General features: G+C 41.0%; 1 protein-coding gene across 7 annotated transcripts; it reads right to left on the bottom strand.

Moving 5' to 3' along the window:
- Nucleotides 1-17,402: 17,402 nt before the first annotated feature.
- Nucleotides 17,403-21,212, bottom strand: LOC119269626. 7 transcript variants are annotated; one of them, XR_005133669.1, is made up of 6 exons: nucleotides 20,696-21,212; nucleotides 18,638-18,923; nucleotides 18,175-18,305; nucleotides 17,986-18,108; nucleotides 17,817-17,896; nucleotides 17,403-17,692 (listed from the first exon to the last, which is right to left on the bottom strand). XR_005133669.1 is itself a non-coding variant. In XM_037551498.1 (3 exons), the coding sequence occupies exons 1-3, from the start codon at nucleotides 18,144-18,146 to the stop codon at nucleotides 17,466-17,468; spliced, it is 468 nt and encodes a 155-aa protein (XP_037407395.1). In that variant the 5' UTR covers nucleotides 18,147-18,165; the 3' UTR covers nucleotides 17,403-17,465. The 7 variants fall into 7 exon arrangements, 1 of the variants encoding a protein (XP_037407395.1); XR_005133667.1 differs by having other exon boundaries at nucleotides 18,175-18,325; nucleotides 20,696-21,211; XR_005133666.1 differs by having other exon boundaries at nucleotides 18,207-18,305; nucleotides 20,696-21,209.
- Nucleotides 21,213-25,271: the final 4,059 nt, after the last annotated feature.

A 25,271-nucleotide genomic window follows, 5' to 3' on the forward strand; every position in this document is an offset into this window, starting at 1 on the left:
GCCCCCACCCTCGTGGGCAGGGTGTGCCCCCTGGTGGAGTTCTTGCTCTCAGTATTTTTTATATATTTGTAAAACATCTTCCGTGAAGTTTCAGGACTTTTGGAGCTGTGAAGAATAGGTCTCTAATATTTGCTCCTTTTCCAGCCTAGAATCCCAGCTGCCGGCATTCTCCCTCTTTATGTAAACCTTGTAAAATAAGAGAGAATAGGCATAAGTATTGTGACATAGTGTGTAATAACAGCCCATAATGCAATAGATATTGATATAAAATCATGATGCAAAATGGACATATCACTCAACAAAAATGAACTAAATGGGTGTGCATCCAACTCACTTGCTCACGAACACCTAGGGCATTTTGAGGAAGCCCATCATTGGAATATACAAGCCAAGTTCTATAATGAAAGATTCCCACTAGTATATGAAAGTGACAACATAGGAGACTCTCTATCATGGAGATCATGGTGCTACTTTGAAGCACAAGTGTGGTAAAAGGATAGTAGCATTGTCCCTTCTCTCCTTTTCTCTCATTTTTTTATTTGGCCTTTTCTCTTTTTTTATGGCCTCTTTTTTCGTCCGGAGTCTCATCCCGACTTATGGAGGAATCATAGTCTCCATCATCCTTTCTGTTGGGTAACGTAGTAATTTCAAAAATTTCCTATGCACACGCAAGATCATGGTGATGCATAGCAACGAGAGGGGAGAGTATGATCTACGTACCCTTGTAGATCGCAATGGAAGCGTTGACACAACGTAGAGGAAGTAGTCGTACGTCTTCTTCCCGATCCGACCGATCCAAGCACCGTTACTCCGGCACCTCCGAGTTCTTAGCACACGTACAGCTCGATGACGCTCCCCGGGCTCCGATCCAGCAAAGCTTCGGGGATGAGTTCCGTTAGCACGACGGCGTGATGATGATGATGATGTTCTACCGACGCAGGGCTTCGCCTAAGCACTACAACGATATGATCGAGGTGGAATAAGGTGGCAGGGGGCACCGCACACGGCTAAGGAACGATCACGAGGATCAACTTGTGTTTCTTGATCTGTCTTTGGTGCTAGCCCTGCCCCTCTATTTATATCTTGAGCCCTGGGGTCGAAACTTGGAGTTAAAGCCTTCACAAAGTCGGTTTCACCCGATAGGCAAGAGTCCTTCTTGGACTCCAGGGCCAGACGCCAGGGATCCCGGCGTCTGGACCCAGACGCCAGGGACCCTGGCGTCTGGCCCCTGGACTCCGCAAAACTTCCTTTTGCACTTTCCAAAAACCTTGTGGGCTTTCCCCTTTGGCCCAAATAAAGTGTTCTCGTACCCAAACATTTCGGGAAACATCCGGAACCCCTTCCGGTGATTTCCGGAACCCTTCCGGTGACCAACACTATTATCATATATATCAAACTTTATCTCCGGACCATTCCGGAGTTCCTCGTCATGTCCGTGATCTCATCTCGGACTCCGAACAACATTTGGTACATCAAAATGCATAAAACTCATAACAACTGTCATCGTAACTTTAAGCGTGCGGACCCTACGGGTTTGAGAACAATGTAGACATGACCGAGACACATCTCCGGTCAATAACCAATAGTGGGACCTGGATGCCCATATTGGCTCCTACATATTCTACGAAGATCTTTATCGGTCAGACCGCATAACAACATACGTTGTTCCCTTTGTCATCGGTATGTTACTTGCCTGAGATTCGATCGTCGGTATCCAATACCTAGTTCAATCTCATTACCGACAAGTCTCTTTACTCGTTCCGCAATACATCATCTCACAACTAACATATTAGTTGTAATGCTTGCAAGGCTTATGTGATGTGCATTACCGAGAGGGCCCAGAGATACCTCTCCGACATCCGGAGTGACAAATCCTAATCTCGAAATACGCCAACCCAACATGTACCTTTGGAGACACCTGTAGTACTCCTTTATAATCACCCAGTTACGTTGTGACATTTGGTAGCACCCAAAGTGTTCCTCCGGCAAACGGGAGTTGCATAATCTCATAGTCATAGGAACATGTATAAGTCATGAAGAAAGCAATAGCAACATACTAAACGATCGGGTGCTAAGATAATGAAATGGGTCATGTCAATCAGATCATTCAACTAATGATGTGATCCCGTTAATCAAATAACAACTCTTTGTCCATGGTTAGGAAACATAACCATCTTTGATTAACGAGCTAGTCAAGTAGAGGCATACTAGTGACACTCTGTTTGTCTATGTATTCACACATGTATCATGTTTCCGGTTAATACAATTCTAGCATGAGTAATAAACATTTATCATGAAATAAGGAAATAAATAATAACTTTATTATTGCCTCTAGGGCATATTTCCTTCAGTCTCCCACTTGCACTAGAGTCAATAATCTAGATCACATCACCATGTGATTAACATCGATAGTTCACATCATCATGTGATTAACACCCATAGTTCACATCGCCATGTGACCAACACCCAAAGGGTTTACTAGATTCAGTAATCTAGTTCACATCGCTATGTGATTAACACCCAAGGAGTACTAAGGTGTGATCATGTTTTGCTTGTGAGAGAATCTTAGTCAACGGGTCTGCCACATTCAGATCTGCATGTATTTTGCAAGTTTCTATGTCAAAATGCTCTGCATGGAGCTACTCTAGCTAATTGCTCCCACTTTCAATATGTATCTAGACCGAGACTAAGAGTCATCTAGATTAGTGTCAAAACTTGCATCGGCGTAACCCTTTACGACGAACCTTTTTTCACTTCCATAATCGAGAAACATATCCTTATTCCACTAAGGATAATTTTGACCGCTGTCCAGTGATCTACTCCTAGATCACTATCGTACTCCCTTGCCAAACTTAGTGGTAGGGCATACAATAGATCTGGTATACAGCATGGCATACTTTATAGAACCTATGACTGAGGCATAGGGAATGACTTTCATTCTCTTTCTATCTTCTGCCGTGGTCGGGCTTTGAGTCTTACTCAACTTCCCACTTTGTAACACAGGCAAGAAACCTTTTCTTTGACTGTTCCATTTTGAACTACTTCAAAATCTTATCAAGGTATGTACTCATTGAAAAAACTTATCAAGTGTCTTCATCTATCTCTATAGATCTTGATACTCAATATGTAAGCAGCTTCACCTAGGTCTTTCTTTGAAAAACTCCTTTCAAACACTCCTTTATGCTTTGCAGAATAATTCTATATTATTTCCGTTCAACAATATGTCATTCACATATACTTATCAGAAATGTTGTAGTGCTCCCACTCACTTTCTTGTAAATACAGGCTTCATCGCAAGTCTGTATAAAACTATATGCTTTGATCAACTTATCAAAGCGTATATTCCAACTCCGAGATGCTTGCACCAGTCCATAGATGGATCGCTGGAGCTTGCATATTTTGTTAGCACCTTTAGGATTGACAAAACCTTCTGGTTGTATCATATACAACTCTTCTTTAGTAAATCCATTAAGGAATGCAGTTTTGTTTATCCATTTGCCAGATTTCATAAAATGCGGCAATTGCTAACATGATTCAGATAGACTTAAGCATAGATACGAGTGAGAAAATCTCATCGTAGTCAACACCTTGAACTTGTCAAAAACCTTTTGCGACAATTCTAGCTTTATCGATAGTAACACTACTATCAGCGTCCGTCTTCCTCTTGAAGATCCATTTATTTTCTATGGCTTGCCGATCATCGGGCGAATCCATCAAAGTCCATACTTTGTTCTCATACATGGATCATATCTCAGATTTCATGGCCTCAAACCATTTCGCGGAATCTGGGCTCATCATCGCTTCCTCATAGTTCGCAAGTTCGTCATGGTCTAGTAACATGACTTCCAGAACAGGATTACCATACCACTCTGGTGTGGATCTCACTCTGGTTTACCTACGAGATTTGGTAGTAACTTGATCTGAAGTTACATGATCATCATCATTAGCTTCCTCACTAATTGGTGTAGTAGTCACAAGAACAGATTTTTGTGATAAACTACTTTCCAATAAGGGAGCAGGTACAGTTACCTCATCAAGTTCTATTTTCCTCCCACTCACTTCTTTCAAGAGAAACTCCTTCTCCAGAAATTTTCCAAATTTAGCAAAAAATCTTGCCTTCGGATCTGTGATAGAAGGTGTACCCAACAGTAACTTTTGGGTATCCTATGAAGACACATTTGTCCGATTTGGGTTCGAGCTTATCAGGTTGAAGATTTTTCACATAAGCATCGCAGCCCCAAACTTTCAGAAACGACAACTTTGGTTTCTTGCCAAACCACAGTTCATAAGGCGTCGTCTCAACGGATTTTGATGGTGCCCTATTTAACGTGAATGCAGCTGTCTCTAATGCATAACCCCAAAACGATAGTGGTAGATCGGTAAGATACATCATAGATTGCACTATATCCAATAAAGTACGGTTATGACGTTCGGACACACCATTACATTGTGGTGTTCCAGGTGGCATGAGTAGTGAAACTATTTCACATTGTTTTTAACTGAAGGCCAAACTCGTAACTCAAATACTCTTCTCCACGATCAGATCGTAGAAACTTTATTTTCTTGTTACGATGATTTTCCACTTCACTCTGAAATTCTTTGAACTTTTCAAATGTTTCAGACTTATGTTTCATCAAGTAGATATACTCATATCTGCTCAAATTATCTGTGAAGAACAGAAAATAATGATACATGTCGCGAGCCTCAATATTCATCGGACCACATACATCAGTATGTATGATTTCCAACAACTCTGTTGCTCGCTCCATTGTTCCGAAGAACGGAGTCTTAGTCATCTTGCCCATGAGGCATGGTTCGCAAGCATCAAGTGATTCATAATCAAGTGATTCCAAAAGCCCATCAGCATGGAGTTTCTTCATGCGCTTTACACCAATATGACCTAAACGGCAGTGCCACAAATAAGTTGCACTATCATTATTAACTTTGCATCTTTTGGTTTCAATATTATGATTATGTGTATCACTACGATCGAGATCCAACGAATCTATTTTCATTGGGTGTGTAACCATATAAGGTTTTATTCATGTAAACAGAACAACAATTTATTCTCTTACTTAAATGAATAACTGTATTACAATAAACATGATCAAATCATATTCATGCTCAACACAAACACCAAATAACACTTATTCAGGTTCAACACTAATCTCGAAAGTATAGGGAATGTGCGATGATGATCATATCAATCTTGGAACTACTTCCAACACACATCGTCACTTCACCCTTAACTAGTCTCTGTTTATTCTACAACTCCTATTTAGAGTTACTATTCTTAGCAACTGATCCAGTATCAAATACTGAGGGGTTGCTATAAACACTAGTAAAATACACATCAATAACATGTATATCAAATATACTTTTGTTCACTTTGCCATCCTTCTTATCCCCCAAATACTTGGGGTAGTTCCGCTTCCAGTGACCAGTCCCTTTGCAGTAGAAGCACTTAGTCTTAGGCTTAGGACCAGACTTGGGCTTCTTCACATGAGCAGCAACTTGCTTGCTGTTTTTCTTGAAGTTCCCCTTTTTCCCTTTGCCCTTTTCTTGAAACTAGTGATCTTGTTAACCATCAACACTTGATGCTCTTTCTTGATTTCTACCTTCATCGATTTCATCATCATGAAAAGCTCGGGATTCGTTTTCGTCATCCCTTGCATACTATAGTTCATCACGAAGTTCTACTAACTTGGTGATGGTGACTAGAGAATTCTGTCAATCACTATCTTATCTGGAAGATTAACTCCCACTTGATTCAAGCGATTGTAGTACCCAGACAATCTGAGTACATGCTCACTAGTTGAGCGATTCTCCTCCATCTTTTAGCTATAGAACTTGTTGGAGACTTCATATCTCTCAACTCAGGTATTTGCTTGAAATATTAACTTCAACTCCTGGAACATCTCATATGGTCCATGACGTTCAAAACGTCTTTGAAGTCCCGATTCTAAGCCGTTAAGCATGGTGCACTAAACTATCAAGTAGTCATCATATTTAGCTAGCCAAATGTTCATAACGTTAGCATCTGCTCCTGCAATAGGTCTGTCACCTAGCGGTGCATCAAGGACATAATTCCTCTATGCAGCAATGAGGATAAACCTCATATCACGGATCCATTCCGCATCATTGCTACTAACATCTTTCAACACAATTTTCTCTAGGAACATATCAAAATAAACACAGGGAAGCAACAACGCGAGCTATTGATCTACAACATAATTTGCAAAATACTACCAGGACTAAGTTCATGATAAATTTAAGTTCAATTAATCATATTACTTAAGAACTCCCACTTAGATAGACATCCCTCTAATCCTCTAAGTGATCACGTGATCCAAATCAACTAAACCATGTCCGATCATCACGTGAGATGGAGCAGTTTCACTGGTGAACATCACTATGTTGATCATATCTACTATATGATTCACGCTCGACCTTTCGGTCTCCGTGTTCCGAGGCCATATATGTATATGCTTGGCTCGTCAAGTATAACCTGAGTATTCCGCGTGTGCAACTGTTTTGCAAACATTGTATTTGAATGTAGAGCCTATCACACCCGATCATCACGTGGTGTCTCAGCACGAAGAACTTTCGCAACGGTGCATACTCAGGGAGAACACTTCTTGATAATTAGTGAGAGATCATCTTAAAATGCTACCGTCAAACTAAGCAAAATAAGATGTATAAAAGATAAACATCATATGCAATCAAAATATGTGACATGATATGGCCATCATCATCTTGCGCCTTTGATTTCCATCTCCAAAGTACTGTCATGATCTCTATCTTCACCGGCATGACACCATGATCTCCATCATCTTGATCTATATCAATGTGTCATCACGTGGTCGTCTTGCCAACAATTGCTCTTGCAACTATTGCCATCACATAGCGATAAAGTAAAGCAATTATTTGGCGCTTGCATCTTATGCAATAAAGAGACAACCATAAGGCTTTTGCCAGTTGCCGATAACTTCAACAAAACATGATCATCTCATACAACAACTTATATCTCATCACGTTTTGACCATATCACATCACAACATGCCCTGCAAAAACAAGTTAGACGTCCTCTACTTTGTTGTTCCAAGTTTTACGTGGCTGCTACGGGCTTAAGCAAGAACCAATCTTACATACGCATCAAAACCACAACGATAGTTTGTCAAGTTGATGCTATTTTAACCTTCGCAAGGACCGGGCGTAGCCACACTCGGTTCAACTAAAGTTGGAGAAACTGACACCCGCCAGCCACCTGTGTGCAAAGCACGGCGGTAGAACCAGTCTCGCGTAAGCATACACGTAATGTCGGTCCGGGCCGCTTCATCCAACAATATCATCGAACCAAAGTATGACATGCTGGTAAGCAGTATGACTTATATCGCCCACAACTCACTTGTGTTCTACTCGTGCATATAACATCAAACCATAAAAACCTAGGCTCGGATGCCACTGTTGGGGAACGTAGTAATTTCAAAAATTTCCTACGCACATGCAAGATCATGGTGATGCATAGCAACGAGAGGGGAGAGTATGATCTACGTACCCTTGTAGATCGCAACGGAAGCGTTGACACAACATAGAGGAAGTAGTCGTACGTCTTCTTCCCGATCCGACCGATCCAAGCACCGTTACTCCGGCACCTCCGAGTTCTTAGCACACGTACAGCTCGATGACGCTCACCGGGCTCCGATCCAGCAAAGCTTTGGGGATGAGTCCCGTCAGCATGACGGCGTGATGACGATGATGATGTTCTACCGACGCAGGGCTTCGCCTAAGCACTACAACGATATGATCAAGGTGGAATAAGGTGGCAGGGGGCACCGAACACGGCTAAGGAACGATCACGAGGATCAACTTGTGTTTCTTGATCTGTCTTTGGTGCTAGCCCTGCCCCTCTATTTATATCTTGAGCCCTGGGGTCGAAACTTGGAGTTAAAGCCTTCACAAAGTCGGTTTCACCCGATAGGCAAGAGTCCTTCTCGGACTCCAGGGCCAGACGCCAGGGATCCCGGCGTCTGGACCCAGACGCCAGGGACCCTGGCGTCTGGCCCCTGGACTCCGCAAAACTTCCTTTTGCGCTTTCCAAAAACCTTGTGGGCTTTCCCCTTTGGCCCAAATAAAGTGTTCTCGTACCCAAACATTTCGGGAAACATCCAGAACCCCTTCCGGTGATTTCTGGAACCCTTCCAGTGACCAAACACTATTATCATATATATCAAACTTTATCTCCGGACCATTCCGGAGTTCCTCATCATGTCCGTGATCTCATCTCGGACTCCGAACAACATTTGGTACATCAAAATACATAAAACTCATAACAACTGTCATCGTAATTTTAAGCGTGCGGACCCTACGGGTTCGAGAACAATGTAGACATGACCGAGACACGTCTCCGGTAAATAACCAATAGCGGGACCTGGATGCCCATATTGGCTCCTACATATTCTACGAAGATCTTTATCGGTCAGACCGCATAACAACATACGTTGTTCCCTTTGTCATCGGTATGTTACTTGCCCGAGATTCGATCATCGGTATCCAATACCTAGTTCAATCTCATTACCGACAAGTCTCTTTACTCGTTCCGTAATACATCATCTCACAACTAACATATTAGTTGTAATGCTTGCAAGGCTTATGTGATGTGCATTACCGAGAGGGCCCAGAGATACCTCTCTGACATCCGGAGTGACAAATCCTAATCTCGAAATACGCCAACCCAACATGTACCTTTGGAGACACCTGTAGTACTCCTTTATAATCACCCAGTTACGTTGTGACATTTGGTAGCACCCAAAGTGTTCCTCTGGCAAACGGGAGTTGCATAATCTCATAGTCATAGGAACATGTATAAGTCATGAAGAAAGCAATAGCAACATACTAAATGATCGGGTGCTAAGCTAATGAAATGGGTCATGTCAATCAGATCATTCAACTAATGATGTGATCCCGTTAATCAAATAACAACTCTTTGTCCATGGTTAGGAAACATAACCATCTTTGATTAACGAGCTAGTCAAGTAGAGGCATACTAGTGACACTCTGTTTGTCTATGTATTCACACATGTATCATGTTTCCGGTTAATACAATTCTAGCATGAGTAATAAACATTTATCATGAAATAAGGAAATAAATAATAACTTTATTGTTGCCTCTAGGGCATATTTCCTTCACTTTCCTCACTGGGACAATGCTCTAATAATGATGATCATCACACTTTTATTTACTTACAACTCAAGAATTACAACTCGATACTTAGAACAAAATATGACTCTATATGAATGCCTCCGGCGGTGTACCGGGATGTGCAATGACTTATGAGTGACATGTATGAAAGAATTATGAACGGTGGCTTTGCCACAAATACGATGTCAACTACTCCCTCTGTTCCCAAATACTTGTCTTTCTAGGCATTTCAAATGGACTCAACATACGGATGTATGTAGACATATTTTAAAGTGTAGATTCACTCATTTTGCGCCGTATGTAGTCACTTGTTGAAATCTCTAGAAAGACAAGTATTTAGGAACGGAGGGAGTACATGATCATGCAAAGCAATATGACAATGATGGAGCGTATCATGATAAATGAAACAGTGGAAAGTTGCATGTCAATATATCTCGGAATGGCTATGGAAATGCCATGATACGTAGGTATGGTGGTTGTTTTGAGGAAGGTATATGGTGGGTGTATGATACTGGCAAAAGGTGCGCGGTATTAGAGAGGCTAGCAATGATGGAAGGGTGAGAGTGCGTATAATCCATGGACTCAACATTAGTCATAACGAACTCATATACTTATTGCAAAAATCTACAAGTTATCAAAGCAAAGTATTACGTGCATGCTCCTAGGGGGATAGATTGGTAGGAAAAGACCATCGCTCATCCCCGACCGCCACTCATAAGGAAGACAATCAATAAATAAATCATGCTCCGACTTCATCACATAACGGTTCACCATACATGCATGCTACGGGAATCACAAACTTCAACACAAGCATTTCTCAAATTCACAACTACTCAACTAGCACAACTCTAATATCATCATCTCCATATCTCAAAACAATTATCAAGCATCCAACTTCTCTTAGTATTCAACACACTCATAAGAAAGTTTTACTAATATTGTATACCTAGCATATTAGGATTATTTAAGCAAATTACCATGCTATTTAGGACTCTCAAAGTAATCTAAGTGAAGCATCAGAGATCAATAGTTTCTATAAAACAAATCCACCGACGTGCTCTAAAAGATATAAGTGAAGCACTAGAGCAAAAACTATATAACTCAAAAGATATAAGTGAAGCACATAGAGTATTCTAATAATTTCCGAATCATGTGTGTCTCTCTCAAAAGGTGTGTACAGCAAGGATGATTGTGGTAAACTAACAAATAAAGGCTCAAATAATACAAGACGCTCCAAGCAAAACACTTATCATGTGGTGAATAAAAATATAGCTCCAAGTAAAGTTACCGATAGAAGTAGACGAAAGAGGGGATGCCTTCCAGGGCATCCCCAAGCTTTGGCTTTTTGGTGCCCTTAAATTATCTTGGAGGTGCCATGAGCATCCCCAAGCTTAGGCTCTTGCTACTCCTTGTTCCATAATCCATCAAATCTTTACCCAAAACTTGAAAACTTCACAACACAAAACTTAAAGTAGAAAATCTCGTGAGCTCCGTTAGCGAAAGAAAACAAAACACCACTTCAAGGTACTGTAATGAACTCATTCTTTATTTATATTGGTGTTAAACCTACTGTATTCCAACTTCTCTATGGTTTATAAACTATTTTACTAGCCATAGATTCATCAAAATAAGCAAACAACACATGAAAAACAGAATCTGTCAAAAACAGAACAGTCTTTTGTAATCTGTAGCTAGCGCAAGATCTGGAACCCAAAAAAATTTAAAATAAATTTCTGGACGTGAGGAATTTATCTATTAATCATCTTCAAAAAGAATTAACTAAATATCACTTTCGAAATAAAAATGGCAGCAGTTCTCGTGAGTGCTAAAGTTTCTGTTTTTTACAGCAAGATTAACAAGACTTTCCCCAAGTCTTCCCAACGGTTCTACTTGGCACAAACACTAATTTGACACAAAAAACACAACCAAAACAAAGGCTAGATAAATTATTTATTACTAAATAGGAGCAAAAAGAAAGGAAATAAAATAAGATTGGGTTGCCTCCCAACAAGCGCTATCGTTTAACGCCCCTAGCTAGGCATAAAAAGCAAGGATATATCTAGTTATTGCCATCTTTGGTAGGCAATCCATAAGTGGCTCTCATAATAGATTCATAAGGTAATTTAATTTTCTTTCTAGGAAAGTGTTCCATGCCTTTCCTTAATGGAAATTGGAATCTAATATTTCCTTCCTTCATATCAATAATTGCACCAATCGTTCTAAGGAAAGGTCTACCAAGAATAATAGGACATGAAGGATTGCAATCTATGTCAAGAACTATAAAATTTACGGGCACATAATTCCTATTTGCAACAATAATAACATCATTAATTCTTCTCAGGTTTCTTAATAGTGGAATCCGCAAGGTGCAAGTTTAAAGAGCAATCATCAAAATCATGAAAACCTAACAAATCACACAAAGTCTTTGGAATCGTGGAAACACTAGCAGCCAAATCACACAAAGCATAGCATTCATGATCTTTAATTTTAATTTTAATAGTTGGTTCCCACTCATCATAAAGTTTTCTAGGGATAGAAACTTCCAACTCAAGTTTTTCTTCATAAGATTGCATCAAAGCATCAACGATATGTTTGGTAAAAGCTTTATTTTGGCTATAAGCATGAGGAGAATTTAGCACGGATTGCAACAAGGAAATACAATCTATCAAAGAGCAGCTATCATAATTAAATTTCTTGAAATCCAAAATAGTGGGTTCATTAACATCTAGAGTTTTGATCTCTTCAATCCCACTTTTATCAAATTTCGCATCAAGATCTAAAAACTCTGAATTTTTGGAGCGCCTTCTAGGTAAAGGTGGATCTTATTCAGTCCCATCATTATCAAGATTCATATTACAAAACAAAGATTTAATAGGGGACACATCAATAACTTTTAGATCTTCGTCTTTATTATCATGGAAACTCGAAGAACACGCTCTTATAAAGGAATCTTTCTTAGTACGCATCCTAGCGGTTCTTTCTTTGCACTCATCAATGGAAATTCTCATGGCTTTGAGAGACTCATTGATATCATGCTTAGGTGGAATAGATCTAAGTTTCAAAGAATCAACATCAAGAGAAATTCTATCAACGTTCCTAGCCAACTCATCAATCTTAAGCAATTTTTCTTCAATCAAAGCATTGAAATTCTTGTGCAAAGTAATAAATTCTTTAATATTAGATTCAAAATCAGAGGACATCTTATTATAATTTCCATAAGAATTGTTGTAGGAATTACCATAATTATTAGAGGAATTATTAGGATACGGCCTAGGATTAAAGTTTCCTCTATACGCGTTGTTACCAAAATTATTCCTACCAACAAAATTCACATCCATAGATTCATTATTATTCTCAATCAAAGTAGACAAAGGCATATCATTGGGATCAGAAGAAACACTTTTATTAGCAAATAATTTCATAAGTTCATCCATCTTTCCACTCAAAACATTAATTTATTATATCGCATGCACTTTCTTATTAGTAGATCTTTCAGTGTGCCATTGAGAATAATTAACCATGATATTATCTAGGATTTTAGTAGCTTCTCCTAAAGTGATTTCCATAAAAGTGCCTCCCGCGGCCGAATCTAAAAGATTTCTAGAAGCAAAATTCAATCCGACGTAAAATTTTTGTATAATCATCCACAAATTCAAACCATGTGTTGGGCAATTACGTATCATTAATTTCATCCTCTCCCAAGCTTGTGCAACATGCTCCTGATCAAGTTGCTTAAAATTCATAATATCGTTTCTAAGAGAGATGATCTCAGCGGGAGGAAAATACTTAGAGATAAAAGCATCTTTGCACTTATTCCACGAATCAATACTATTTTAGGCAAAGACGAAAACCAAGATTTAGCACGATCTCTAAGCAAAAAAGGAAATAGCTTCAATTTAACAATATCATTGTCCACATCTTTCTTCTTTTGCATATCACACAAATCAACGAAGCTATTTAGATGGGTAGCGGCATCTTCACTAGGAAGGCCGAAGAACGGATCTTTCATGACAAGATTCAGTAAAGCAGCATTAATTTCACAAGATTCAGCATCGGTAAGAGGAGCAATCGGAGTGCTAATAAAATCATTGTTGTTGGTATTGGTAAAGTCACACAATTTAGTGTTATCTTGAGCCATCGTGACAAGCAAGCAATCCAACACACAAGCAAACAGGAAACGGGCAAAAAGAGGCAAATAGAGAAAGAGAGGGAGGATAGAGAGAGAGGGCGAATAAAACGGCAATGGTGAAGTGGGGGAGAGGAAAACGAGAGGCAAATGGAAAATAATGTAACGCGGGAGATAAGGGTTTGTGATGGGTACTTGGTATGTTGACTTTTGCGTAGACCTCCTCGGCAACGGCGCAAGAAATCCTTCTTGCTACCTCTTGAGAACTTGCGTTGGTTTTCCCTTGAAGAGGAAAGGGTGATGCAGCAGAGTAGCATAAGTATTTCCCTCAGTTTTTGAGAACCAAGGTATCAATCCAGTAGGAGGCTACGCGTGAGCCCCTCGCACCTACACAAAAAAATAAATCCTCGCAACCAACGCGATAAGGGGTTGTCAATCCCTACAGGGTCACTTACGAGATTGATATCTGATAGATATGATAAGATAATATTTTTGGTATTTTTATAATAAAGACGCAAAGTAAAATAAAAGGCAATGAAAATAACTAAGTATTGGAAGATTAATATGATGAAGATAGACCCGGGGGCCATAGGTTTCACTAGTGGCTTGTCCCAAGAGCATAAGTATTTTACGGTGGGTGAACAAATTACTATTGAGCAATTGACAGAATTGAGCATAGTTATGAGAATATCTAGGTATGATCATGTATATAGGCATCACGTCCGAGACAAGTAGACCGACTCCTGCCTGCATCTACTACTATTACTCCACACATCGACCGCTATCCAGCATGCATCTAGAGTATTAAGTTCAAGAGAACAGAGTAATGCTTTAAGCAAGATGACATGATCTAGAGGGATAAATTCATGCATTATGATAAAAAAACATCTTGTTATCCTCGATGGCAACAATACAATACGTTCCTTGCTGCCCCTACTGTCACTGGGAAAGGACACCGCAAGATTGAACCCAAAGCTAAGCACTTCTCCCATTGCAAGAAAGATCAATCTAGTAGGCCAAACCAAACTGATAATTCGAAGAGACTTGCAAAGATAACCAATCATACATAAAAGAATTCAGAGAAGATTCAAATATTGTTCATAGATAAACTTGATCATAAACCCATAATTCATCTGTCTCAACAAACACACCGCAAAAAGAAGATTACATCAAATAGATCTCCACGAGAGAGGGGAGAACTTTGTATTGAGATCCAAAAAGAGAGAAGAAGCCATCTAGCTAATAACTATGGACCCGAAGGTCTGAGGTAAACTACTCACACTTCATCAGAAGGGCTATGGTGTTGATGTAGAAGCCCTATGTGATCGATGCCCCCTCCGGTGGGGCTCCGGAACATGGCCCAAGATGGGATCTCGTGGATACGGAACGTTACGGCGGTGGAATTAGGGTTTTGGCTCCGTATCTGATCGTTTGGGGGTACATAGGTATATATAGGAGGAAGAAGCACGTCGGTGGAGCAACAGGGGGCCCACGAGGGTGGAGGGCGTGCCTGGGGGGTAGGCGCGCCCCCCTACCTCGTGGCTTCCCTGTTGGTTGCTTGACGTAGGGTCCAAGTCTCCTGGATCTTGTTTGTTCCAAAAATCACGTTCCCGAAGGTTTCATTCCGTTTGGACTCCTTTTGATATTCCTTTTCTTCGAAACCCTAAAATAGGCAAAAACAACAATTCTGGGCTAGGCCTCCGGTTAATAGGTTAGTCCCAAAAATAATATAAAATTGGATAATAAAGCCCAATAATGTCCAAAACAGAAGATAATATAGCATGGAGCAATCAAAAATTATAGATACGTTGGAGACGTATCATCGGCCGTTTCCCCCCTCCGTGACACGGCGGCAGCGACGTCCATGAGGTGGGCAATCGATATATAATGTTGGTATGTTTTTTTTACATAAAGCACATTTAAGTAAATAAAATTAGTTTTTAAAAAGAGAATAAGAGAAAATAAGTAAAGTAGAAAAAATTAGCGCAAATCTATGCCGACTACAATGCCGTTGGCATAGTTACGGCCACTGATCGACGAAGCCCTAAATCGATGACATGTCATAGGACATGGATCGATGACGTGGCAGAGGCCATGGGCCCTGGCCGTCGGCATACCTCTGCCACCCCACGAACCGACGAGGGGCTCGGATCAATGACATGGCAGCGCATGCGAATCGATGACGTCGGCATAGCTATGCCGACGGCCCCCGGCCGTTAGCTCCGTTGGCTTAGGTCTGGCACCGTCCAACGGTTGTTGCCCACCGTGTAGCCAGGCCCACCGCTATGTCGATGGCCCGAGCTATGCCTACGGCCACTGTAGGCATATAGCCAGCGCTGCCGACGGCTGAGCTATGCCGACGGCCCCCATCGGCATAGGTGAACATATGCCAACGCCCCCCATCGGCATAGGTCGACATATGACAATGGCTTTTCTACGCCTACGGCTTGACCTAGGCCATCGGGATACCTCCATGTATGACGACGGGGGCCGTCGGCAGCGGCAGCTATTCTAGTAGTGCACACACCCATGCATATGCATGCGGTGTAATTTTTAATGTGTGTGATGTAAACTTACGACACTAGCCCATTTGTGATGTATACTTGCAACACTAGTGCACGCTCAATGCATTTGTACAGCATGCATGCGACCATGCGACATGAGTTTACTCGCACAGTATGCATGTGTTGTACGTTTTTGTACCCATTCCAGTGAAAATGCAATTTTTTGTAGCCATTCCATGGTGAAAACTTAGTTGTGCTCAATTAGGAATCTTACATAGATTGAGCCAAACAAACATAAGACTTATGTCATTTATCATTGATGCCAAGTGTTGCAAAGGAGCCACATGAAGAACTTGCATCTCGGTGGCGCTTTGGATTTCCATATTGGTTTGGAGTAGGAAAAACGTGTGTTACCCATGAAGAAGAGCTGGTATGCACTCTGGACGGAGAACTGGCCATCCGAAGTGAGCTTCCACACAAGACTATTGGGGAACGTAGCACGCAATTTTAAAAAATTTCCTACGATCACGCAAGATCTATCTAGGAGATGTATAGCAATGAGAGGGGGAGAGTGTGTCCACGTACCCTCGTAAACTGAAAGCAAGATCTATCTGAAACTTCTCGAAATCATTCCGATGTCCAAATACTATCGTCTGATATATCAATATTTACCTCTCGACTATTTTGAGACTCCTCGTCATGTCCATGATCTCATCCGGAACTCCAAACAATCTTCGGTCACCAAAACACATAACTCATAATACAAATCGTCATCGAACGTTAAGCGTGCGGACCCTACGGGTTCGAGAACTATGCATACATGACTGAGACACATCTCCGATCAATAACCAATAGCGGAACCTAGATGCTCATGTTGGTTCCTACATATTCTACGAAGATCTTTATCGGTCAAACCGCAATAACAACATACACTACACCACAACACTACATCCCTGACAACTAGATTGGTCGGGAATACAATGTCTACCAACAAACAGTCGGTCGGGAAAGACTATTGCCGACCGACCCTGTCTGTTGGGGTAAGTCCAGACGGGAAAGCCCTTTCCCGACCAACATAGTTTTCCCGACCGACTGCTTGTCGGCTATGGAACATCTTTCCCGACCAACATTCTGTTGGGCCTGCCATGGACCTTTTCCGACCAACAGTCTATTGGCGCCGCCATAGGCCTTTCCCGACCGACCATCGGTCAGAATATTCTTTCCCGACCAACAATCCATTGGGGCTGTCATGGGCCTTTCTCGACCAACAGTCTATTGGCGCCGCCATAGGCCTTTCCCGACCGACCATCGGTCAGAATATTCTTTCCCGACCAACAATCCATTGGGGCTGTCATGGGCCTTTCTCGACCGACTATCGGACATGACATTCTTTCCCGACCAACATTCTGTTGGGCCTCGCATTAGCTTTTCCCGACCAACTGTCGGATGGGGTTTATTTTGCCAACCAATGTCAGCTAGCCCTCCCATATAGCTGGATTTCACATTATCAATAGAATATCAATTATGTTACCCAAATCATTACAATAACGTGCATGTCGTCCAACAATAGTAAACCAAAACCAAACAATAATAACACACATTCAATAATTTTCACATCAAAATTTCCCATAAACTAATTTAACTTATTAAATAGGGAACAAAATATGTTCATTGTTTGAGAGCAAAAATGGGTCGCTTTCATTTCTAGAATTTGCCCTAGAGGCACATCATCTACATTGAATCCTGCTGGCGGGAAACTAGATAACCACAAGATCCTTCCATCATTCTGGTACTTGACATCAACACCTTTCTTCATCTCATTGATCCATATTCCATCGCCACATCCTCCAGCTTGAACATCTGCATGTCAAAATCCCCAGTTAATATTCCACACCATAGCTGGTGATAGATAGAGTTATGAAGATGACATCAAATGGGCTTAAATGACAAAACTGATATATGTAACATTTTGTCAGGTGACTACCCGATAATATGCATGTCGGTGTTTCTTTTTCCCGGTCGAATTTGACTGGTGGAGGCTTGAGAAAAGATGAAGCAGAGCATCTAAAACACACAGAGTACCACCCAGGATGGTGTGAGATTAAAATTAGCCTGAGAGAGAAACATGTAAAAAAATGTGTAGTAACACGTACCGCACGAGGAAGGAGATGAGGAGGGGACTCAGGGGAGAGCAGTAGCGGCTAGGGTTTTGGTGCTGCCTCCATGGGGTCGGTGGTCCCGCCGTCGCTGTAGATCCTTGGTCGATGAGGCAGTACCTGTGAAAATAGTCGAATTGGTGCCCGACGACATACATGGTCAAGACTAGATACAAACAAAATTACCAGTCTTTACTGCAGATTCAAATCATACGCACCCATAGCCCGGCATGGTAGTGCTTTGAGTGTTTGTTAGAGAAGGACGCATAGCTACAGGGTGATGCTCTTGTCAACGCCGAGCTTCATGACCATATAATCTGGACCAGCAGGCAGTGATCTAGTCAAACAGCAGCATGCACTCATCATCACCATTTTTCATATATAAAAAAAATTGCATGTAGACTGGTTAGGTTTTCAGTAAACTGATACTAGCTAGTATATGTTTTCAGTAAAACTAGTACGACAATTTGGTTCGTGTACAGAGAACATATTCGCATGCAGAGGACCATTTATAAAAACTGGAACCTATCTTCCACTGGAACAAATAGCACACCCGCAAGAGACATATGTACAAGGTGAAGACTAGAAACATAGTGATTCAGCCAGACATGTAAAAATAGATGTCCAGTGGAACATACAAGTGTGTTACCTTCTTATGTATAGAACTAGATGAAACTGATGCGCTATTATTGCCCGGATCAATTGCTGGTTTCTTTAAATTGTCTACACTTCCGCTGGATGGTTGGATGACTTGTCTCCATTGGAATGTCTACGATTCAACTCTTGATTGTCACTGGAAGATTTCTCTTTACTGGACTCCAGTATCATTGCTTGGCTGATTGCTTCGCCTTCTTTAGGCAGGCAAATTATTCCCATGATAAGACTGATTATGCAATGTCCATGTGCTCATAGGGGATAACTCTCTTCAGACATTCCTACATAAATGGAAGGAGTAAGAACTCATATGATGAAGAACAGGTAGCAGCGAATAGCATGGTAAAATGTAAAAGTTGAGGGGAAAAGAAGCAACACAATAATATACCAACAGTTAGATGCCGAGTTGCCGTCTGCACTACAAATTGTTTTTTGCAGAGAAGAAAGTCCAGACTGATCATATACTATTAGTTATTTTCAACAGACATTTTATTTTATCATACAAAGTTAACACACCGCAAGGAATATATGTGAGACCTGAATAGTAGAAGACAATTCCTATATATATGAAAGACTACAAATTTAGTTGAAATAGCTATATGGAAGACTACGGGCCAACAAACCTAATATAAGTGGTTGACTAAATGATAGCCAAGATAACAATTGCAGGCAAATCAAGACAACAATAATATGGGAATGGAGGATAATAGTCATGATACCTAAAAGGCGCACCGATCGGCTGACCACATCATATGTCATTTTTAGTGTGTTTTTCTGATTCTTGTGTCCAAGCACTTGAGTGTATGGTTAGAGTTTGTTGCTAAATTTTTGGTTCATGGAGTGCTTGCGTAATTCTGTAATAATTTTCAGAACCGTAAGAAGGTGGATATGTTCCTACCTATTTGTCTTATTGTTTTTATTGAGAAATGAAATCGGGGCAGCCCTGTAAATTGGGAATGGAACACATAAATTCAATATCGAATATGAGTCCAACTAGATTGTATGTATGACACGCTAAGCATATTTTTTATGAATACAACATGGTGTAATGTAGAAGAAGTCATCATATCATCACATTAAAATATGAGACTATTTAAAAAAAATCAGGTCGCCTTGTTAAACTGAGCAAATCATAGTTAGCATTGCTTCTTTGATAGGAAAACACTAGGCGGACCATCTTACCATTGACTCTCCATCAGCGTTCCATCATGTAAGGAACTTTTATCTTGTTACCCAGGTCTCATAAGAAAAAACCGAATAATCATTCCAAAACCACAAATTCTGAAACAATGTTTTATTTGATGGTCCACCTTATTTCTTTACAGCAACATGAATTCTTTTGTACTCTTCTGAAAGGAACACACTATTTTGTTTACTAACATTTGCCTATAACAGTAAGACAGAACCATGTCTAGAGATAAATCAGTGCCATACTGACATGAGTACGGATCACTGAAAGTTAGTTGGGGCAAGATGAGTGCCAAACAATTAATAAGCAACAACCAGAAGAAGAACATCGATATCTAGCTATGTGCATTGACTAGTAACAATCAATGCTGGTCTATATTCTCCTTCTATTATGTCAGTTTAGCTCGATGCCACTTCTTACCTGTTGATGGTATACAAAATATTTTTGTTATTCTCTTCATCTACAGTTTGTCTGAGAAAATGTACAGTTCATTGCCCTATGAGGTTTAACAGAATTACATTTCGTAACAGAGTTTCAGTTTTCAAGGGACAACACATTACCGTGTATAACATCTAATGCTTCATTTCCAGGGAAGAAACTGGATTAATCACCAATCAATAGGCAGTAGAATATCAACATTCAGCAGCAATACGACAGTAGCACTAGCACATCAAGCAGCAGAACCGTGGCTAGCAGCACACTGCACACCACAGCAAGCACACATAGTATAACAGCAGCAAGCACACCACAACCACACAAGCAGCAAGCACCACAGGAGCAAGTAGGCACACGGTTACACAGTACTAGCAAGCGGCAAGCAGGCAGCAGCACAAACAGGGGAAGAGTGGTGAGCAGAGGAACTACCTGAGGGAGGAGCTCGGGGAGTCAGGGTGGATGAAGGGGAGTAGATCCGGCTGGGGAAGGGCGAAGGGGAGCAGATCCGACTAGGGAAGGCCGAAGGGGAGCAGATCCGGCTGGGGAAGGCCGAAGGGGAAGGAGCTGAGGACCTCTTTTCTCCTCTCTATATGAAGCCCCTCATTAACCCTATCCCGAGCCCTCTCTCGCCGCCGCCAAGATCTCTTCTGTACTCCGATGGCCATGGTGGATACCATGGTAGAGAGGGGGAGGGCGGGCCAGGCAGGGCGGCGGCAGCCTCGCTGGAAGCTTACGCGCGGAGGCTGGCCATAGAGAGCACTCACCGAGGAACAGAATGGTGTGGGGTCGACGATGGAGACGCTGGGGAACGAGTGGGAGAGGGGGTCACAGCCTCGCCGGCCGAAGAGCACGTAGCTGGACGGCGAGAGAGAGCTCGAGCGGCGGCGGCGACGAATTTAGGTTAGGAGGAAGAATGAGATTTGGGTGCAGTCTGTGGCACCGGTTAGGGGCAGAACAAGAAAAAAAAAGAGGGATTTTTCGCGGAGTGGGTTGTTTTTGCGCTAAGTTTTTCGTCCGTGCGCGTGCAGCTATCTGGCCGGCCCATTTACCCACAAGCAATCGGTCAGCGTTTCATTGCAGACCAACAATCCAAAGGGAATGTCTCAAAAAAAAAACAATCCAAAGGAAAGTGAAGCATTCCTACCGATGATATGACGTAGGATAATAAACTATTCCCGACCGATAGTTTGAAGCTATATGTGAGTATTGCCGACCGACCGTCTGATAGAAGTTTTCCCAACCAACAGTCCATTGGTACACAATAGTTTTCCCAACACATGTCTCTAGGGAATGTGGTGTCATGGTGTAGTGATATGTTATTCCCTTTGTCATCGATATGTTACTTGCCTGAGATTCGATCATTGGTATCCTCATACCTAGTTCAATCTTGTTACCAGCAAGTCTCTTTACTCGTTGTGTAATGCATTATCCCGTAACTAAGTCATTAGTCACATTGCTTGCAAGACTTATAGTGATGTGCATTACCGAGAGGGCCTAGAGATACCTCTCCGATACTCGGAGTGACAAATCATAATCTCAATCTATGCCAACCCAACAAACACCTTTGGAGACACCTGTAGAGCATCTTTATAATCACCGAATTACGTTGTGATGTTTGATAGTACACAAGGTGTTCCTCCGGTATTCGGGAGTTGCATAATCTCATAGTCAAAGGAGTATGTATAAGTCATGAAGAAAGCAATAGCAATAAAACTTAACGATCATTATGCTAAGCTAATGGATGGGTCTTGTACATCACATCATTCTCCTAATGATGTGATCTTGTTCATCAAATGACAACACATGTCTATGGTCAGGAAACTTAACCATCTTTGATTAACGAGCTAGTCAAGTAGAGGCATACTAGGGACACTTTGTTTTGTCTATGTATTCACACATGTATCAAGCTTCCAGTTAATACAATTCTAGCATGAACAATAAACATTTATCATGATATAAGGAAATATAAATAACAACTTCATTATTGCCTCTAGGGTATATTTCCTCCAGTCTCCCACTTGCACTAGAGTCAATAATCTAGATTACATTATAATGATTCTAACAACCATGGAGTATTGGTGTTGATCATGTTTTGCTTGTGGAAGTGGCTTAGTCAGCGGGTCTGTAACATTCAAATTTGTATGTATTTTGCAAATCTCTATGTCTCCCTCCTTGACTTGACCACAGATGGAGTTGAAGCGTCTCTTGATGTGTTTGGTTCTCTTGTGAAATATGGATTCCTTTGCTAAGGCAATTGCTCCAGTATTGTCACAAAAAAATTTCATTGGACCCGATGCACTAGGTATTACACCTAGATCGGATATGAACTCCTTCAACCGGACTCCTTCATTTGCTGCTTCTGAAGCAGCTATGTACTCTGCTTCACACGTAGATCCCGCCACGATGATGTGCTTGGAACTGCACGAACTGACAGCTCCACCATTCAATATAAATATGTATCCGGTTTGTGACTTAGAGTCATTCGAATTAGTGTCAAAGCTAGCATCAATGTAACCATTTACACTAAGCTCTTTGTCACCTCCATAAACGAGAAACATATCCTTAGTCCTTTTCAAGTATTTCAGGATGTTCTTGACCGCTGTCCGGTGATCCACTCCTGGATTTCTTTGGTACCTCCCACCTAAACTTATAGCAAGGCACACATCAAGTCTGGTACACAGCATTGCATACATGATAGAACCTATGGTTGAGGCATAGGGAATGACTTTCATTTTCTCTCTATCTTCTGCAGTGGTCCGACATTGAGTCTGACTCAACTTCACACCTTGTAGCATAGACAAGAACCCTTTATTTGACTGATCCATTTTGAACTTCTTCAAAACTTTATCAAGGTATGTGCTTTATGAAACTCCAATTAAGCGTCTTGATCTATCTCTATAGATCTTGATGCCCAATATATAAGCAGCTTCATCGAGGTCTTTCATTGAAAAATTCTTATTCAAGTATCATTTTATGCTATCCAGAAATTCTATATCATTTCCAATCAACAATATGTCATCCACATATAATATTAGAAATGCTACAGAGCTCCTACTCACTTTCTTGTAAATACAGGCTTCTCTAGAAGTCTGTATAAAACCATATGCTTTGATCACACTACCAAAGCGTATATTCCAACTCCAAGAGGCTTGCACTAGTCATAAATGGAACGCTGGAGCACGCACACTTTGTTAGCACCTTTAGGATCGACAAAACCTTCTGGTAGCATCATATACAACTCTTCTTTAAGAAATCCATTAAGGAATGAATTTTTGACATATATTTGCCAAATTTCATAATCATAAAATGCGGCACTTGCTAACATGATTCAGACAGACTTAAGCATCGCTAAGGGTGAGAAGGTCTCATCGTAGTGAACTCCTTGAACTTGTCTAAAACCTTTCGCAATAAGTCGAGCTTTGTAGACAGTAACATTACCATCAGTGTCATTCTTCTTCTTGAAGATCCATTTATTTTCTATGGTTTGCTGTTCATCGGGCAAGTGAACCAAAGTCCATACTTTGTTCTCATACATGGATCCCATCTTAGGTTTCATGGCCGCAAGCCATTTTGCGGAATCTGGGCTCATCATCGCTTCCTCATAGTTCGTAGGTTCGTCATGGTCTAGTAACATGTCTTCAGAACAGGATTACCGTACCACTCTAGCATAGAACGTACTCTGGTTGACCTACAAGGTTCGGTAGTAACTTGATCTGAAGTTTTATGATCATCACCATTAGCTTCCTCACTAATTGGTGAATGCATCACTGGAACTGAACTCTGTGATGAACACTTTCCAATTTGAGAGAAGGTACAACTACCTCATCAAGTTCTACTTTCCTCCCACTCACTTCTTTCGAGAGAAACTCCTTCTCTAGAAAGGATCCATTCTTAGCAATGAATATCTTGCCTTCGGATCTATGATAGAAGGTGTACCCAACATTTTCTTTTGGGTGTCCTATGAAGACACATTTCTCCGATTTGGGTTCGAGCTTATCAAGTTGAAGCTTTTTCACATAAGCATCGCAACCCCAAACTTTAAGAAATGACCGCTTAGGTTTCTTTCTAAACCACAGTTCATATGGTGTCGTCTCAACGGATTTAGATGGTGCCCTATTTAACGTGAATGTAGCCGTCTCTAAAGCATAACCCAGAAATGATAGTGGTAAATCGGTAAGAGACATCATAGATCACACCATATCTAATAAAGTACGGTTACAACATTCGGACACACGATTACGCTGTGATGTTCCAGGTGGCGTGAGTTGCGAAACTATTCCACATTATTTCAAATGAAGACCAAACTCGTAACTCAAGTATTCGCCTCCGCGATCAAATCGTAGAAACTTTATTTTCTTGTTATGATGATTTTCCACTTTACTCTGAAATTCTTTGAACTTTTTAAATGTTTCAGACTTATGTTTCATTACGTAGATATACCCATATCTGCTCAAATCATCTGTGAAGGTCAGAAAATAACGATATCTGCCGCGAGCCTCAACACTCATCAAACTACATACATCAGTATGTATTATTTCCAGTAAGTCAGTGGCTCGCTCCATTATTCCGGAGAACGGAGTGATGGTTCGCAATCATCAAGTGATTCCAAAAGCCCATCTGCATGGAGTTTCTTCATGCGCTTTACATAAATATGACCTAAACGGTAGTGCCACTAATAAGTTGCACTATCATTATTAACTTTGCATCTTTTGGCATCAATATTATGAATATGTGTATCACTACGATCGAGATTCAACAAAAGTAGACGACTCATCAAGGGTGCATGACCATAAAAGATATTAATTACTCATATAAATAGAACAACCATTATTCTCTGATTTAAATGAATAACCATCTCGCATCAAACGAGATCCGGATATAATGTTCATGCTCAACGCTGGCACCAAATAACAATTATTCAGGTATAAAACTAATCCCGAGGGTAGATGTAGAGGTAGCATGCCGACGGTGATCACATCGACCTTGGAACCATTTCCGACGCGTA

Source organism: Triticum dicoccoides, chromosome 3A, assembly GCF_002162155.2.
Source record: "Triticum dicoccoides isolate Atlit2015 ecotype Zavitan chromosome 3A, WEW_v2.0, whole genome shotgun sequence".
Taxonomy (NCBI): domain Eukaryota; kingdom Viridiplantae; phylum Streptophyta; class Magnoliopsida; order Poales; family Poaceae; genus Triticum; species Triticum dicoccoides.